Source organism: Ostrinia furnacalis, unplaced genomic scaffold (assembly GCF_004193835.3).
Source record: "Ostrinia furnacalis isolate ACB-3 unplaced genomic scaffold, ASM419383v2 OfSCF6011, whole genome shotgun sequence".
Lineage (NCBI taxonomy): Eukaryota > Metazoa > Arthropoda > Insecta > Lepidoptera > Crambidae > Ostrinia > Ostrinia furnacalis.
Genome location: NW_021136250.1, coordinates 320,860 through 339,930, shown reverse-complemented (window position 1 = coordinate 339,930; position 19,071 = coordinate 320,860). Strand labels below are relative to the sequence as shown.

The 19,071-nt window shown below is 39.0% G+C and overlaps 1 protein-coding gene across 2 annotated transcripts in view; it reads left to right on the top strand.

The window, feature by feature from the left end:
- kuz (zinc-dependent metalloprotease kuz) overlaps nucleotides 1-19,071 on the top strand; it is a 68,698-nt gene that overhangs the window by 27,388 nt on the left and 22,239 nt on the right. For both annotated transcript variants that reach the window (XM_028317043.1, XM_028317044.1), the window contains exons 2-4: nucleotides 797-996; nucleotides 2,428-2,494; nucleotides 11,828-12,019. In XM_028317043.1, the coding sequence (XP_028172844.1) occupies nucleotides 797-996; nucleotides 2,428-2,494; nucleotides 11,828-12,019 (459 nt within the window). The remainder of the gene's footprint in view (nucleotides 1-796; nucleotides 997-2,427; nucleotides 2,495-11,827; nucleotides 12,020-19,071) is intronic.

Below are 19,071 nucleotides of genomic sequence, written 5' to 3'. Positions count from 1 at the left end.
CGGTTGAATTTCTGATTTTGTTGTTTTCATTTTTATGAAACTGAAAGTATTATTTCAGGTATTCGGATTTTTTGTAAAGTATTGGGTTTTTACGCTTTCCACCTATACCGATTGACATTGAAAAAGATTCTGCCAATCCCGTGGCGAGGCCTGAATCGAATTAAGATTTAGTGGCGTTCGAATTGGCCTACTTGTATAAAAACACTCGATCGATGTCCGTTCCGAGATCTATTTATTATCCTAAGAAATGGAATTGCATTTTCTGTTGGAGTTGGAAAGAAAAGTTGGCCGTATTTTTCAGTGGTTTCGTGTGTTTGTAAGGGGATCCTTTGTTCTAATTCATCCGCATCACCTTTATCTCAGTCTTTTTATTCTTGCTTTAATAGAAGCTGCTTTTGCCATCTACACAGATTAAGACCTTTTCGCCGTAAAGCTCATCGTGAATAACTTTAGGTACGCATTTAAAAGTAAATTGAGTTTATTTGATATAAACTCAGACATCTCAAACGTAAATGATAGGTATTACGAATATCATAAATATTAATTTATAACTGGTTGTTGAACTCTGAACCCGGCCGATCTTAATTTCGATTTATTCACTTGAAAAATCTGCTGTATTTAGTGGGCTTTGAACCTTTATTTTACCAACAAAATAGGTATTTTCTAGTGTCTATTATAATTTGTATCTTGACTAGCGCTTATACTATATGGATGATATTATGATTGAGCTCTGTTACATTACAAAATGTAGTCATACGTTTTGCTCATACTAAAGTCCTTGTCTCCTTTGTTGCAGCATCATACCGTGAGCTAAACGAATACATCCGCCACTACGAGCCGCTCGACTATGACTCGCGAGCGATACACGAGCAGCACTTGCGCACGCGGCGGTCCACAGACGCGCCAGCTGACCTGCATCTCCATTTCCGAGCGCACAGCAGAAGGTTCCACCTACGGTTGCGAAGGGACCTGTCAGCTTTCACAGACGACTTTAAGGTAAGATTTCCATGTTATAGCTACGCGTTTTCAAAGTCAAGGCATGTCAGGGGAGCGTAAGCCGTAGACAACGCAGAGAAATAATATCTCGTAAAGCAAATAAGGTCCATATGCTGTTGGGATGCGGTGTATAATCGCACGAGGTGACGTTGGTGTTTCCGCTCGCAGTTTGTCGACTTTACCTGAAATTCTTACTGTGTGCTAAAAGCATGCAGACCTTATTGTTTGCTATTTGACTTATCTGCTCTACACTCGATTATTCCACTTTGTTCACCTGGGTGATATCACTTGGGCTAACATGGGTGAAGAAATTCGAATTTCTAGTGTTTTCATTTCACCTCGGAACCATTTCAACCAGGTGAATTGATTTGACTAAAGCAGTCGCCTTTGTTCACCTAGGAATTAATGCACTCATGTTTTCGCATCTGTTCACCTGAGTAAATTAATTCCTAGTTGAACAATGGCGACCGCTTTAGTCAACTCAATTCACCCGGAAAATGAAGCTAATAAGGTTCCGAGGTGACATGAGGACACTAAAAATCTACTTTCTTCTCCCAGGTGATATCACCCAGGTGAACAAAGTGGAATAATTACTCAATCCTAAAATTGAGAAGCGAGCAATAGGTGGATTTGGTAATCCCTATGCAGAGTAAGTCTGGGTGGGTGACCACAGATGTGAGGAACGAGGAGTGGTACTTGCGGTCACGTCTCTTCGGACGTGCACCTCCGTGCTTCTATTTACGATTTCCGAGGGACGTGTGTGATTTTTGCGGCGACTTTAACATGATACTACATACAAAGAAAACCACAGTCGCCCATCTGTTTTAATTTAAACTGAGAGTTCAGCTCGGTATCTAAATGTACCGAATATTGTTTTTCGCAAGAATCTTGTTGATAAGTTGAATGAACAGCTGTCCCTTTTCATTACTATACATCTAAAAACATAAAATTCACAGACAATCACAAAAGACCTGTAGACATCACGATGGCGCGTCGCAACTCGCTTCGCAATTTTATCTCCTATCTAATAGAAAATTGTATTATCTTAACTGTGGGTAATATTGTAAAACAAAAATACGTACTTACACAGCATTTAATCAATGTGATGATATTTTAATACATACTGAGTTCATTTTCTAGCCTTTGTTTGGATTCCAAGAAACTTAGATCCCAAAATTTTATCTATTAATTAGCCTCTCCTCACTTTATTAATGTACGGATTTATTAATTATCAGAAGTTTAATTTAACAGTAATAAAATTCATTAACATTCGAATAAATGAAATTGGAATGCCCCGAGTACGGCTGATTACTGTTTTCCTTAATATGATTACTGGTGATTTTGAGGCCACAAAGTCCAAACGTTGTAATCAAAAAATAACGTAGTGCCTCCATTTATGTTGTTTGACTGCTAATTAAATCTTTTTCACAGGTCGAAGGCACACAAGGTCAGCTCCACGATGTCGATACGTCACATCTCTATCACGGCGAATTGGCTGGTAAGCAAAAGAGACTATGTATTTTATTACACTGTTTGTAAGTTTATTAACCTCTATGACTGTATTTATTAAGGGCTTATTTAGTCTAGCGCAGAGATTTTTTAAAGTATCTAGATTTAATGAAAAGCTTAGCTTACAGCGATGCTGAAAGTCAGACTTAATTATAAATACAATTTTTACCAAGTACTTCGTGCGTGTTGCAAATTTTTAGAATGAGAAGATTAAGTAGATGTGTAAAACTGCGACTTTTTAAGATTACAATTTTAATGAAAATTGTACTGGTTAAGAAAATTTTCACTTTTTTCAACTACAACTACCCACATATTTTAGAAATACAATAGTTAATTGAGCCATTCAAGCTTCTGAGGTCATAGCCTAAGAACAACATTTATCTAACTCGTCTAGACAGAACCGGACCTTAGCAACAATCTGCGGTAATTGCAAAACAACAGAGCGTGTTATGGTTTTGGTTAGCGGCAAATGAATTGAGGTACTGTGGAAAATAACTTACAGTGGAGGTAGTGGAGGTAGCGCTCGAACAGTTTAGAACTGAGTGCTCGTCCCAACAAGACAGACAAGCCCACGGAAGACTGGCACCCGCAACTCGGCACCCATTGTACCCTTAGGAACATCGCTGTTATCTACACCCAAGATAGACCGCCATTGTTTGCCCGGGGGGAAATTTAATAAGTCCCCGCTCCGGGTATGTCGACGGCGATTGTGTTTCTCTTTAATCAAACAGGGCTAAACGCTCCCGCCTCGCGTCTGGTCGACAGTGAATGGGGACTGGGGAGGACTGGACGATCCTCTAGTCAACATTAATAATTCCTCGAGAGCACTAAAACATATTTCTTTTCGCAATTACTGGCGTCAAAGTCCCAGCTAATTGGGAGCTTTCGGCGGCCACTCGACTTTTAACGTCGACGGAGGGCGCGGGCCGCCCGCCCGCCGCTCGCCTGCTCGGTGCAATGTAAATAATTACTGCGTTGGAAATTTACACAGCATTCCTGATTCGCGAAATATGTAAATCATGGAAAAGAGTCATAACATTTTGTTTACGGCTCGCGTCGGCATTGCGCTTACAAAGCATCCTCGACTCTGTATTGAAGTGAAGAGAAATGAATGATTGTCGGAAACCGGAGTTTATATCAGAGATAACCCTTGCAGTCTGGTTGGCTGAAAAAGTTTAAAATGAAAATAATAAGTAGACCGTCCGCGTCTTGGAGTCGGTTCGTTATTACGAACTCCTCGCCGACTGGCACCAGCAAAGTTTTCTGCGAAGAAAAATACCAAGTTAAATTGAATATTGTTATACTTGATACATCACCAATGGTGCGTATTGTGATACTGTCGGAATACATCGGCTGTTATGATCGCTAAAGTTTGGTACAGTGTAAATGGATAAAGTTGTACGGAGGGCGGGCGCATCGATCGCAGTTCGTCGCCCTACTTACGCGCGCGGCCAGCGATGGATGCACTTACCGACTTACCGTGGACTCGCCATTCGCCACCAGAATGGGTAAAACACTGCAAATGTAATTGTCGGGGTTTACCATTTGAACCAACGATCCAGAAAATGTTATTTACCATACCTTAGGGATGTTTTCAGACTTGATATTTGTTGGGAAGACCGCGAGTTAAAGTTCAAACTTTTTATAGGCACAGAAACAGCTGAAAACTGCTCTCCAAGCATACGAAACTGTTTACATTGATTGTGTAATAAAAGTTTTCGAACGTAGGTTCGTACTTTTATACCAAAAATGTTGGGTTCTTATTTTTAGGGATCTGTTGTGAAAAATATTGAGCCTATATTTTGTAATTAAGAGCGTTTACGATTTTTGTTCAATAAACCGATGAAAATGTACGGAACATTCTCCACCGGAGTATACAACTCACATTGGTCTATTTTTGGTATGAAAATCATAAAAGCTCACGAGTCTCGCACCTGATCTAATTTCACAGTTTGTTGATCGTCGATAAACCCTCTCTAAACATTTCGGTGCACGCTTTGTTTACGCATCTATGCTTTCAAGTGCACGTAAACGTAAAGCATTAGCGAGTAAACCTTGCTTGTGTTAAATTATCCTGTTTTTACCACAAACTGTTGTAGAATTGCCCATTCATAAATTTAAAGCACATATCAAAAGCACCTTAATGAAAAAGGGCTACTATAAAGTTGATGATTATATAAAGGATAAAAATGTTTGGAATGTTTACCTAGCTCGCATTAATACTTATGACTATAATTTGATATTTTAAAGACTGTAAAACCTTGAAAAGGAGGCTGACAATAGTGACTGAGTTTCTTGCGCTGCTTCTTCTTAGCACTGGCCCATTTATTGTCCCGAAGCAGTGGTAGGGTTAATATTGGGACGTGTAAAAGCGCTTTTTTAAAGCATATTTGCAAAAATAAATGAATTTTATGAATTTTATGAATTTTATTTTTATTTTTACTAAATAGAAATAGATAAAACGTCGAATTTATTTTCTGTTAGCACACGCATATCACTCACAGAGTATCGGGGATGTAAAATAAATACGTTTCCCGTAAATTCTTCAGTACATCGGCGAGGTAAATAAAATTACTCAATGATAAAATAAAGTAGGTACGCCGACTGCCGGCTCTCTTGACTTCAGAAAATGTACGCGAATTTTTCTGCCACCGCTCTTAAATTTTACTGAAAACATTTTCGGGCCCTGCGGTTTGTGCGGAAAACATTTCACGTCTCTTTCCTATTTTACTTGCCATACCTTCGTAATTTTGGATCTGATATTATAAATATTATGTAGGGACCAGGGATAGACCACAGGATTAACTAATCGCTCGTTGTTAATTCTCGTTTATAAAATGGTTTAGTAGGAACAATGGGCAAGCAATCGTCGTCTCTTTCGTCGAATAATATAATGACAAGCACGTGCAAATTTATTGAGCTCTTGCTCGCCGTTTCGACATTCTCGGAGCGGTGGCCTCGACAATATCGACGCCATTGTCATTCGAACAAATTGTCTCGCACAATACGAATGGCGAGCTAATAGTTATGGGGTAACGTAAAATTCGAAGGAACAACGATATTAGTTTATCTATCTAAAAGACAGACGTAAGATCAATGAGGCGCCATCGTAGCTTAAACCTGGGAATTGGATAGACCAAGATGATGTAATGCACAATAATTATTATCACTCCGTAAAAACCTACGCAAAAAAATCTTACACCATCTCATCACTAAAATTAATGCATCAAGCAACATTTATACCAAATGCAATTAATGAATCATGCAACAACTCGTGCGTGATTTTTAAATAATAAGCTCGACTTTCCCGTGCAAAATGTTCACGTGCTCTTATCACCACGTTACTTTCTCGTCGATATTGCTTACAATTTCTTGGGTTACATAGCTATTATAACTATGTTTAATTCGTAAAATCTGGCATGTAGAAGTTTCCATGTTATATTGAACTCGCCAGAGATTTTCATAACAGATTTGGGTGTAAACATCCCAGGAAACTTGATTGAGGAAAACCCTATATCTATCTGTCAGAGTACAATTTTCCAGTGTAATTGGAAGTTCACGTCAAAACAACTTGATGAAATCTCATCAAACGGGTATAGTTCATTAGATGTTACTATTAAAATGTCTAGGTTTTTCCTCAGTTCATAATAACTGACGTATTACAGCGTTTTGCCGCACGAATTAGTTTACATTGAGCTTGATCGGAGCGTGAATAATGCATCGGCGCCACGCGTGTGAGCTCACACGTGCTCTCCGCTTCCAATGCATTACAAGTTCCGCGCTCAGCTGATAGTTCCCCGACTGTTCCCCTGTCCCCGTCACCTGCCTAAGTGCCTAACAACCAAATGAGTCACAATCATTACTTTTATTAACCCCACATTGCCGCACGACATCGTCATTAAATTCTATAACGGTTTCACTACCACACAAAACTTACACCCACTTCCTGCTTGTTATCAATTTGAGTAACGCTTACAAAAGCTCCACGCAAACAAGGAAGCCATCATTATAATCAAAATTTCCTATCGCAAAACAATTTTATTATCAGCTTATTTACCAGCCAGCCAACTCAAATATCTTGAACGCCTCGTAAATCCTTAGGCAGTCGAATAACATTGACAATGGAAAGCGTCCCCGAACGATTGTTTGATAAAAAATCTGATTAAACTACAACAATGTGACCCTTCACGTGACCTTATTGTTTCGATCTTGCGCAAAACGGCTTCCATTTAGCCTTTGAACGTTTGACGAGAAATTATTCGAAGTTCTCCCAGAGCGTGATACCGAAGTCTTTAAGTTTTAAAGTTTAAATAACAATTTAATGTGACTTGTAAACTCAATAAAACTTCAGTTGAGTAGAGTTGAACAAAAGCGCAGCCCTTTGTATTTCGTGCAAATAAATTTTGTAAGTGTTTTTATGATTATGAAGTCGCCGTTTTGTATGAAGGATTCCATGAAAGAAAACTTAATTTTCAGAACTTTTTCTTAAGAGATTTGTAGTTAACTTTATGTTTGCGGGCATGAACAACAAGAAACTAACAGTCAGCTGAAAAATACTATTTCTAATCGTAAAGTTTTGAAGGCTGAATTTTAGTTACGAGTAAAATCTTGAAATCAACTTTCAAACGAAGAAAATTAAACACAACAATTATGAATTCGTAAAGAAAATTACGTAATTGATTTATACAGTTGTAAATCAATTATTTACGAATGCAGTGCGTGTAATGTTTGAGCATGTGACAAGGTATGGTTGCGATAGAAATCTATACTTCACCAATTCGACATGCGGCTAATGTGGTAGTGCACTAAGGGCTCTTTCCCACAGATATTTTTTTGCAGGATCCTGTTTAGTAGTATACATAGGTAGGTACGTGTTTTAATATTGACATTCACATGAACATCCCATTTGCAGTGTCCCGAAAAATCGATCCGTTCGATCGGCATTTTTAATACCCTAGGCTCAAAACTTTTCAGCCGCCCCTCGTATGTTTGAAATTCGAATTACAAATTCGAACGGATCGATTTGTAATTCGAATTTCAAACATACGAGGGGCGGCTGAAAAGTTTTGAGCCTAGGGTCATGGACCTATAAAAAAAGTCTTATTCCTAAAAGGAAACTCAGATCATGGGAAAAACTCATATTCTATGGAAACAGAAGGCAAGCTCGCGTGATCACGGGTGCGTTAACAGGACACTACACTACGAACCACATGCTCTACAAGATGGGCTGAACATGCAGAGTCTATGAAATATCTACTGCGCGAATGCGACGCGCTAGCGAGAACAAGGATGGGTCTCCTGGGGTCGGCATAGTCGGCACCAGAAGATTATAGGTCCATCTCACACAAGCACTTGATTAGCTTTATGGATAGGATATTTGCGGATGAGAGGGAATAAAGGTATGGGGGAGCACAAAAGACACCGATTCGACGTGCACTACGCTCATGCGCGGCCCTGAACAAGATATGATAAATGATCAAAAGAGCTGATAAGCTAATTTACTGGGAGAGACGGAGCAGTGGCTCTACCTCGTTAAACCCCAACCAATTTCAAACCTAATTATAGTCTTGACGATAGACTGTAAATAAACAGATTTTTTTAAAGAAATAATGAGTCAAAGTCAAGGTCAAAGGTCAAGGTCACGCCGCCGACGCCGCCGCCGCCGAAGTCAAAAAGTCGGCGCGCCGCCGCCGGCTAGTTCTATATCGGCGCCCACCTCTACTTCGAAATGAGCCTTTAACGCCGCCTCCATTTCTTTGTCACTCAAAAATCTTCGTTCCTGAAGGTCTTTTTTCCAATTTGAGAATGAGACAAAATAGTTAGGGATTCGGACTAAACTGTGTGGTGGGTGATTAATTTCCTGAAAACCAGTTTTACCCGAGGCAAGCCATGCAACATGCGCGATGTGCGCGGGCGAATTGTCTTGCAATAACAGATTTCCTTTCGCCAGTTTGCCTCTCAATATTTCAACAACCACTTGACGCACTCTTATCAACAGTATAGCATAATAATCTCCGTTTATTGTAGATTTTTAAATATGTAGTCAATGAATAAAATTCCTCCACAATCCCAAAAATAGTGGCTATGAGCTTGGGTGTCGATCGCTCCACTTTGAATTTCCGCGGCGGCGTTTTCCCTTTTAAATCCATTGCATTGACTCTTATTTTGACTCTACATCGTACTGCCTGATCTATTACTTATCAATAGTGGCAATGTGAGAAAAAAAATTGTTAGGATTATGGCCAAAGATGTCCTAAAACTCCTGCGAAGTTGTGACTCGACGCTGGTTGTCGAGCGGCGTGAGCATTTTTGGCACCCATCGCGCGCACCCCTATTTCATGTGCAAATGAGTATAAAAAATATCGCCAATACGTTCCTTGCTAATGCCTATGGATTCAGCTATCTGTCACAGCTTATTTCGCTGATCTCTAAAGCAAGATTCATTATTTTATTCGTTAATGGCGAAATCCGGCCGCCCTGACTTGCGGTCATCTTTTAGCGACAATGTATTTGCGATAGAAACTTAACCCATGCGGCCGATGTAGTTTTGTACTAAGCTCTACAAGAATTAAGAACACGAGCTGAGCTTAGTTGCCCATCCAGTGCAGGCATAGGCCACGTTTAATCAACACGTCACTGGCATGCCCCCGCCGACCAATAAGTATGGAACCTCGAACCAGTGTGCTTACCATGAGTTTACGTTAGGTGTGCTCGCTAGCGACTGCGTAAAAAAATGACATTAATTGTATGACATATTGTGCAGCGCCCCTAGCGGCTACTTTCAAGAAACAAAATCTTCATAGAGATTTTTGACGTACTCGCTAGCGAGCACACCTAACGTAAACTCATGGTAGGTACACTGCTCAACACGTGTTGGGGATATTGCGAACAACTCGATTGTATATTGTTTTCTGTTTTAGGAACTGCGCCTTTATTGTTTTTGACAGTTTTGTTGCAAAATCACATTTATTATCACTACATAAGATGCTACAGTATTTAGCTTGATACGCCCATGTCGTTTGTACAACTAAAGTTTGAGACCTAAATTCTTAATAATGTTACGACGAAATGGTGTTTTAGTAAAATGAAATTCTGAATTAGTACGGCGCTGATTTGTCATTCGATTTATTACTTATTGATATTAGTTTTAGTTCTATTAATGAGCAAGTGGGTTTGTGCGGTTTATTAGTAAACCATATTAATTTAAATCGTCATTCTGTCTTCCTTAATTACAAACGATAAATAAATAATAACGTTGTATTGTAACAACTATAATTTAGGTGAATGAGGCCGTAACAATATTCTTGAGTAATAAATAAACATGAATATTTATTCAATAAATTATTAGTAACATATAAATAAGTTGTATTTATTCGTATAAAGTGCGGTAAATTATAATCATGAACAAAAACCAAAATACACTACCTACCTAAATAGCTTCTGCCCGCGGCTACGCCCTCTTTAATTTTCGACCTATCGCGAGTTTATTCATGATTTCATGCGTTTTATGCTCAGATCACTGAGGTTTTATGCAACGCGGAACTGACTTTTGCTTACGGCTCTAGCTTAGGTTTCGCCATGTCTGTCGCTATATTACACATCCCTCGATGTAGAATAAAAGTTAGACTTTAATTGATCTATTCACATATAAAAATACTAAGGCGATGGTTAGAAATCGACCATTGCTCGTCGCAGTTCCTCACGGGACATGGCAACTTTAAACATAAACTTTACGAATTCAAACTAGTTCCGTCTCCTTTTTGCGAGTGTTCCACTGATGATGTCTGTCATGAGCAGTCTGCCCATCATATCTTGTGGGAGTGTGATCTTTGGAAACATGAACGTGATATAACGCTTAATTCAATACAACATACATCTGTTTCCGCAATTTATTACACCGATCTTGTCGCGACAAGGAAAAATTTCCGTGCTTTTAAGCGATTTTGCGAAAAAAATATTATTGGCAGGTAGTTGCTAATTACTCATAAGATAGGCCCCCTTAATTTAATTTATTGTCCGTGGTGCATAATCTTTTTCTTAAAGGTTTTTAAACCTTTGTTTGTCACCTGTCATCCGCTTTGCAATGGAGGGAAGTCGAACCTTAATTTCGAACTCCTCCTATGTTCTTCTGATTAATTTCGTTGCGGGTCCAATGACAGTTTAACTTTCCCCCGGGACAAACTTGACCTTCATTGGTTGGGTTTTTGTGGCGGTCAAGCTGTAGATCCTGGCTACACAGGAGTTGCAGTGGTGGGAACGAGAGGTGGGAATAGTCCCGTATATAAAAATACCGCTAATTTTAATTTCAATATGGATTGACACAGCTACATAAACCCCCATAATGCGTCTTAAACATTTATTATCAGCCCCCGACACGTCAAAATCTAATTAACCAGTAAAATGAGTAAGTGGTGCGATATCCATTTTACTGCTCGTAACTCACTTGGTTGTCGTAAAGTACGCTTTGCATTTCATTTCTAAAGTTCACGCCACCCCTTTTCTTTAAGTCAATAGTTTATAGTAATCCTTCGGATTAAAATTGCGGGTAGGATTGCAAACTTCGTCAAGCGCCCTAACTATCTTGGACGTCTCGTAGTATACATTGTGACAATCGGGTGGAAATTTGCCGTGAATGATATAGAAAGGGGTAGAAAGATGACAATCAAAATATAGAGTTCCAAAAAACTATCTGCTGACTTTTCGGAGAGTTTCTGAGTTTGATTCCCAGAATAACAAATAAACCTTATTTACTTATTTATTTGTAGAGAAGCTTACAGAGCCAAGTCCAAGGCTTACAAGCTTAAAAATAAAGCTTGCTTTGGTTGATTAGATGGGGTAGAACATTGGATTTTGGTTACGGTTCAAAAATTTAAATCATATTTTAAGTATTGAGAATGAACACTCACAAGGCTGGGAAAATGTGACAGTCTTCTGGAATTCTATTCGGAGACTTTTCGGAGAGTATCTGAGTTTGATTCCCAGAATAAGAAAGAAACCGGATTTACTTATTTATTTGTACAGAAGCTTACAGAGCAAGTCCAAGGCTTACAAGCTTCAAAATAAAGCTTGCTTTGGTTGATTAGATGGGGTAGTTAGAGTTCAAAAATTCAAATCATATTTTAAGTATTGAGAATGGACAGTCACAAGGCTGGGAAAATGTATAATTTAATGGCAATTTATTATTATCAGTAAACTTGTTTCCAGAAGACTTGCACTCATATCCTTGAATACCTACATCTCTCATGATGCAGGCTTTAAAGACCTTACAGACACACTATCCGCCCAAATTTCACCGTATACTAAACCCAAATTCTTTCCACAGACGACCCACAATCAAAGGTGTTCGGTTCGGTGACGGACGGCGTTTTCGAGGGGAAGATCATCGCGCACGACGGCGCGTTCTACGTGGAGCACGCGCGCCGCTACTTCCCGCCCAATGGCACGCGCACGCGCATCCACTCTGTCATCTACCGCGACGGTGACGTCACCGACCCCTACGCGCACCGGAGACATGGTAAGTAAGACTTGTCGTGGAAAGCCTTAAGGTTCATAATAATGTACATTGGTGTCAAAAGGTCCTTTTCCTGACTATCCACTATCCATTTCCCTAAAGTCCCTTTCTCGAAATGTCTCTTTCCCGAAAGTCTATTCCCGTGGTGTTATTGCCTGCCTAATAACATGCGCACGCCCCTTTCGTCATCTACCTAAACGGTGACGTCACCGACCCCTACTTCGGTAAGACTAGAATAGGAACTTGCTAATCATGGAAAACCTTCTGGTTCATAATGTCCCTTTCCTTTAATGCATATCGGTTTTAGAAGTGTCTGTGATATAAAAACAACATTTCTTGAAATGTGCCTTTCCCAAAATGAATTGCTGGCATTTTCATTATGTTATGTAAGTAGTGGCACTACTGCCACACTCTGATTCCTATTCAGCCTTCGAAAGTCGGCACGAAAATTTGTACTCTGCACTACATTAAACGTGATGATAATTGATTCCCCATTTGGCCGTTATTAACAGCCTTCATCAACATTCTGGTCGTGCAACTGACCATAGATTGTTATCTAGCCTGCGATCGGGAGCCATTACCAGGCCCAACTAACGGCCGGTGGTCACACGCTGTCCTTGAGTCACCACTACTCGAGATTATTTCTCCCTATCGGCCATCGGTTGTTTGCGTTACATGTCCTGTCTATAAACTTTAACTTGCTAAGTTGCTTTACAGTAAATTAAATAATATATGAGTGTATCAACAATACGACAGCCATCATTACGAGATTTTTGTGTTTCAGTTTTTGAGATACCTAAGATCACAGAAGTAACATTGAACCTCTTTCTATGCTCTGTGCCTAAAATAAATTTTAATGATGAGACTTTTCTTATTCACGTCATCGCGTCAGTTGTAATTTCAGTCTAGTAAGTAAAAGAAATTAACATAGCTCTACTACTCTACATTTATTAACTTAAATAAAGTAAGTAAGTAGGTAATAAGTTTTTCAATAATAAAGACGTCAAGTTGTACACGCTAATTAAATAGATCGAAGACAGTAATAATCCGGTTGTTACATTGATTTTCCCATCACGAACTACAATTACGCCGTCTAATTTGTGTCCAGTAATTACATAATAAGCTTCGTATTGTACAAAACGAGCAATCCAGTTGCTCAGCGTAATCTCATTACGGTCCACGATTAAATTTGCCTTGCTGACATGCAATAACAGAATTATCTATAGAATTTAGTGCGCACAGTTTGTAGACAGGAACCGGCGAGCCGAGCGAATGGAAGGCATCTCGCGTGGAAGTTTCGCCGCAGCGTGTCGCGCGGCAAATGGATTGCAACGCAAGGTCGTTTAACAAAGTTTAATCCCATTTGCTCCGTGTGCTGTCACCGGCTGATTGCAACATCGCTTGCATCGGAAAATTCGCACAAATTTATCACAGACCGCGCAGACCGTTTATTGTCCGCCGCAACTGTCATAAATTCATTACTCAGCTGTCAATTCTCATTCGACTCGTCGTATCGTTTGTCGCAATTGTCGCCGTGAATGACCTAAAATACTTTATCTTAGCGTTGTTTACGAACCGATGGAATATCTGTGAGCGGAATTTAGCGCGGTTCGCAATGTCATCAAACCAGTCCAAATTCCATGTTACATATTCATTCGTCCGTAGGCCGGGCCGGAATGGTAATTTCGCGTCAACAACACGCCCCCGCTTGCCGTGTTAGCATTTTTGTCGTTACAACCGCGCCGTAGTAGATGCAATTCCGCCGTGCGCGACCAGCAGCAACAACGATCCACCTGAATACACGACTTGGCTGAATTGCATAAATACAATCTCCTTTCCTGTTAAGCGAGCTCCACCAAGATACCAGGCCAACGCTGATAGCTTTTTCATAATATTCACTATTTTCGTTATACGAACAAAACAATATGTAAATAAGGACGACTACGAAAATTGAAGCTGTATTTTTATTAATCCTACTTCAGAAATAGAACAGGTAGCGAAAGCTTTTTCTTTTGTGTTACTCGTACATACATTCGTTCGCGTTGTTTGTAACGCAACATTACGTTGGGAACACATTGAAACTTTAATATACGAGAGTATACCTAATAAAGTCATGTTTTTATTTATGCTGTGTCTGCTTCGGTTGTTGTTTCGAAAATTACGTTTGATCGAAAAGAAATAAATAGGTAGGCAGGCTTTGGTAAACAGGAAGGGTCGCGTTCGTAGCTACATTTGTTTTCATTACGAGTTATTGAACAGTCGTACGGGGGTGGGTCCCTTTTATACGCGTCTCTATGGGGCCTTTATTTGAATATGAAATAACTTAGCTTCTTATAAAGTAGATAACTTATTTAGCTGCCTGCGACAGACGTGAAGGTCCATTCATATTGTAAATCGAATGAGATAACATTGTTACTCCCCGCTTTGTCATTATGTATTTAGTTCACAATTGAGATGTATATTATTAGAATATTATTCCACATTGATGAATTACAATAATGTTGTTGTAAATAACTTAGGATTTAGGGTAATATAAACCGATTTATGCTAATTTTATACAGATTTTACATGTTACAATGTTAATTTCGTTATTAAAACAATTTCATTAGATTTCATTGGTTTCGTTGTAATAACATTCGTCATTTTGATGACCAGCTGCTCCCACATCAAATAAAATACTGAACGATATAAAAAGGAGTTCAAAGCTTTCTAGTTCTATTCGTAATAAATGTATGTAGGTTTTACCCACAGCGGAGTTTAGATTTAAAGCGTCGCGTCGCGCCCGAACTCCCGTTACAAACGATACGCCCACCTCACACGGTTTAATTCGCTAACTTCCACATGTTTTATTTATGCTGTCCGGAAATATCCCCGACTTAGCTATTGTTATGACTCTTCCCCGTAGGTAGCATACTTAGTAATCTGACAATACAGGCCACGGCAAACAAATACATTTTTACGAATACAATATCATTTATGTACGAACCTAAGTACTATCAAACACATCGTATTTGCGGTGGCTTTATTCGTTATTTATTATAATTGATCCTTACAGTCCTTAGGATATCCAATTTAGTCTAGACGAGTGGATTCACGAATGTTATTAGTCTCTGTTGTGAGAAGGGCGATGAGATATTTTGTTGTTTCAATAAGCAAAGCAACTTCAAGCAGAACACTTCAATCTTCCACGAAATCTGCGTGCAGGATGACTAAATTAATTTGCTGGTGCTCGCGAACTTCGCGTACCGTTATGCGAACGTAAATTACAATCGTATACAATCTCATTTAGGCGCTTCATGCACGTATGTGTATCAGAATGCCACGTTCCCCGGGCGCGCCCTTGCCTCTCCAAAACGTTTAATACCGTGAAAAATTGTCGAGTCTGCACTATAACTCCGTGAAAAGAAAAATAAAATGACGTCGTTAGCGGTTGTTTACTCAGCAAGAAGTCCCGGAACCGCACTGCTTCGATAACACTGCCATGTTCTATGCAAACAGGAGGTAGCTAAGTAGGTGCTCCGCAGAGTTCACTGTCGGCACGCTTCGACTAGACGGCTTTGCATAGCGAATATTGAATATTATGCGAAGTCAATTACCCCTGCAATTTTGCATTGATGCCTTTATCATATTCGTTTTCCAATTTTAGATCTAACAAGCATCCCTTGTAACAATAGATTTAACAAAACTGAAACAACGTCGAAAATCAATAGCAATATATTTTATGATTTTATTACGTAGAGTCGCGCTCAAAGTAAATATTATTGTGTAGTATAAAACTAAATTGCTCAAGATACTTATCATTTATTATTGTAACTAACTACACAAACGTATGTTACGATGGTTCAGTAGATGATCTTCAGACTCCTGTGGAGAATTCTTTTTAAGATAAATAACTTCGGAATAGAGCTTCAATACACATCGTTAGCTTTCAGATTTATCAAACTTATCCAGCATAGTCATCATTACGATTTACGTTAGGTTTTATTTTAGCCAGCCACATGAGATTTCTGTAATGATGTTGATAAATAAGAAATCTAATCTTAATTTTACATGTAGAGTCAGCAATTTTGTATTATCATAAATATAACTATTCTGTACTACGAGTCTACGAATCAAATGATAGGGTACGAAAATTATTATCATAAGCAATCGGGAAAAATATTGCTGTACTTAGAGACATACAAAAACCTGCTTTTCTTCTCTATAACGCAGCCAAAAAGTAGAAGTTATTGGAAAATAATTATATGGCAGATTAATAGCAGTTTATCATTGCCACCTGGCATGTTCTCGATGCTGTGAACTATGCAGAGTGTTTTAGGGTGTCGCCGAGTTGGTAATTAAGGCAATATTTCATCTGGGCTGGCCCTTGTTGGAACTTGTCGCTTGCTGCTCTTTCCCTCTACATTACATTGCGTACGCGCCATTGGTATTGGAGGCTGGACTAATTGTCATTCGTTTTATGTACCTGCTAACGGAATGAATTCCGCATTAATTATAGAAACTAGATTAGAGTAAAGGAACCTGCATTAGGCTCCTGCACGCGGCATGGTCTGCGTGTTTTGGTCTGTTACAAATTGTAGGTTCTCAATAAGAATTTTTATGCATCGGACTCGATTTTAAATATTTATTTTGGTCTGTAATAATACCTATCTTCCATCTATCTTTCTCAGCCACAATTAAAGTTGTGTTGCTCTGTAAGCTTACAAGTGTTTTGCATCAATAAATAAATAAATTAGCAGTTCTGGGGGTATGTGTCAAAAGTAAACAGACTAAGAAAGTAACTCTGTCATTTTACTATTATTTATTTACAACATTTCACTGTCATAACAGGATAAACCAAATGTGACAGGAAGTAAAAGTAGGTAAAATATTCAAAGTAACAAATAAGCCTGCCTACGTTAATGGTAAATCCAGTATGATATCAGAAATTGTTTGCCCACCTACCTACATATCGAATTAAAAGATTTTTCCTCCATTTCTAAAATATAAATTGCCACAACAGAAATACCTAATTCAATTATATCATGATCATAATAAAAGAATCTCAGATCCAAGTCATCATACCTTCATGTTTCCATGTAATTGATATAAAAAGCGTAATTAGTTTTACAATAATTGTATCAATTACACGTTATCGTCTTTTAAACTGATTTATATTACACTGGGACTTACCAATTGATGTAAGTTTTCAGTGAGCTGTTTATTGATTAGTATTGCGGAAAATGTTCTCCATAATGATAGCTATTAAAATTTCAAATTACCGTCTCAACCTAAACCCGTAATATCAGATATGAATGGTTGTTAGGTATTAGCGCTGCGAGATGTTTGCAAGCACGGTGCTGTTGTGCAGTCGTGGTTAGCCTTGAGTCTGGGTGATAGAGTCCACATTAGCGGCATCAGTGTGGTGGTGTATGTGGTTAAGTGAACGTCAGCCGGTAATTTCCGTTATCTGGCGGTCGGTGGCACAGGAGTCGGGCTTCGTTAAAATGCAGCGCAACGGATGCGGGGCGCACCAATGTGCTCTACACGACACACGGGAAAAATACCACCCCTGCCATTCAGTATTTTAATTTTAGAATCCACCGCCTCGTTTGTATTGTGCTTTTCTATGCGCCATTGCGCTTTTTCTGCGAGCTTTAATTGTAAATAACACATTCTTGTGTACGCTTTAAGTGATGAATGTGCGTGCGAATTTGCTGTAAATGAGCGAGTTAAAAATCATGACAAAGTCACCAAATTAATGCCTGTTTTGAATATGAATAATGTGAATTGTATGGAAAATGCAAGATTTTAACAAACTTGCGAACACGTAGCGAGTACAGCAGAAACTTGACGGAGCGAGGCGACGTCAGCGTTGCTGTTTATTCAACCTCTAGTGCTTCGAACTTCGAACGTTGCCCTCCTATTTTTCTTTTCTCCCAACTTGCTAACTCGTAGCCAACTCGGAATTTGTCATGAATAATTTAAAATATCATCAGATCCAATATTATTATTCAGAATATTTGAACCTTTCTTCGATACTTGAAGTAACATTTAGGTGAGTTTAGATGTAGATCAATCGTTCAGAGCTTTTTCTTTAGTGGCATAACTTGTCCATACTACGAAAGTGGTATAGGTAACTGTGTCTTATCATAAGAAAACTATGAAATCCTTATGCTTATTTATGAATAATTTGCATTGTCGAGACGTATGTATCTATTTACCTGCTCGAATTCTTAAGACCTCTCTTTTGTCTCGCACACGACTTATTCCATGATTTATTACGGGAGATTTGCTTAACCCGTCTTACAAAAACGGCATACAGAATTAATTCTTTATTCCGAAGGTACGTGCGGATTATAAATCTCGCTAAATCGTCTCATTGTATTCGTATCACGTACGACGTTATTTGGTATTGTGTGATGCTACTGGATCATTGTAATCCAAGTAATGTATGGTACCAGAACGTATTGCACGCAATGGACGTACTAGGTACTGTATTGACCTCTGAATGACGAATATAAAAATGTTATGCTTATGTTGATGATATAGGTTCGTTTATTTCTTTGTTCAAATTTCTTGTCCCATATCCACGTCCCAAATATGTATAGCTTGTATAGGTAGGTTACCTACACTTCTGGACAACCTATCAGCTGATTCTGAGAAGTGGCGGAAGAAACTCAGACACTTTTGTCAGACTTATTTATTACAGGAAATAGGGTATTACACAGTTACAACTTTACACCAATGACCATAGTCGCGCTATACGAATTTTGATAATTCTTACATATCAGTGTCTAGCTAATATTAGAAATAAAGAATTGTGCATGTCTGTTTCTTTTGAGTGCTAACTTTCGTCCATTGCTATGAAAGTTTTAGTTGGCAGCGCAACGCTTAAGCACTTTGTCGAAGTTTTTTTCATCTCGATGCAATGGGTCGACTTTATTCGTCCCCCATCGCTGCCATTCGAAGTACCCTTGAAAGTTAGCCCATTGGTTGTTAAATGGCTTACTGGGCGACCGCAGGATATCTAGGGCCGGGGCATCTGTTACCATTGATACAGTTTTGCGGTTTTG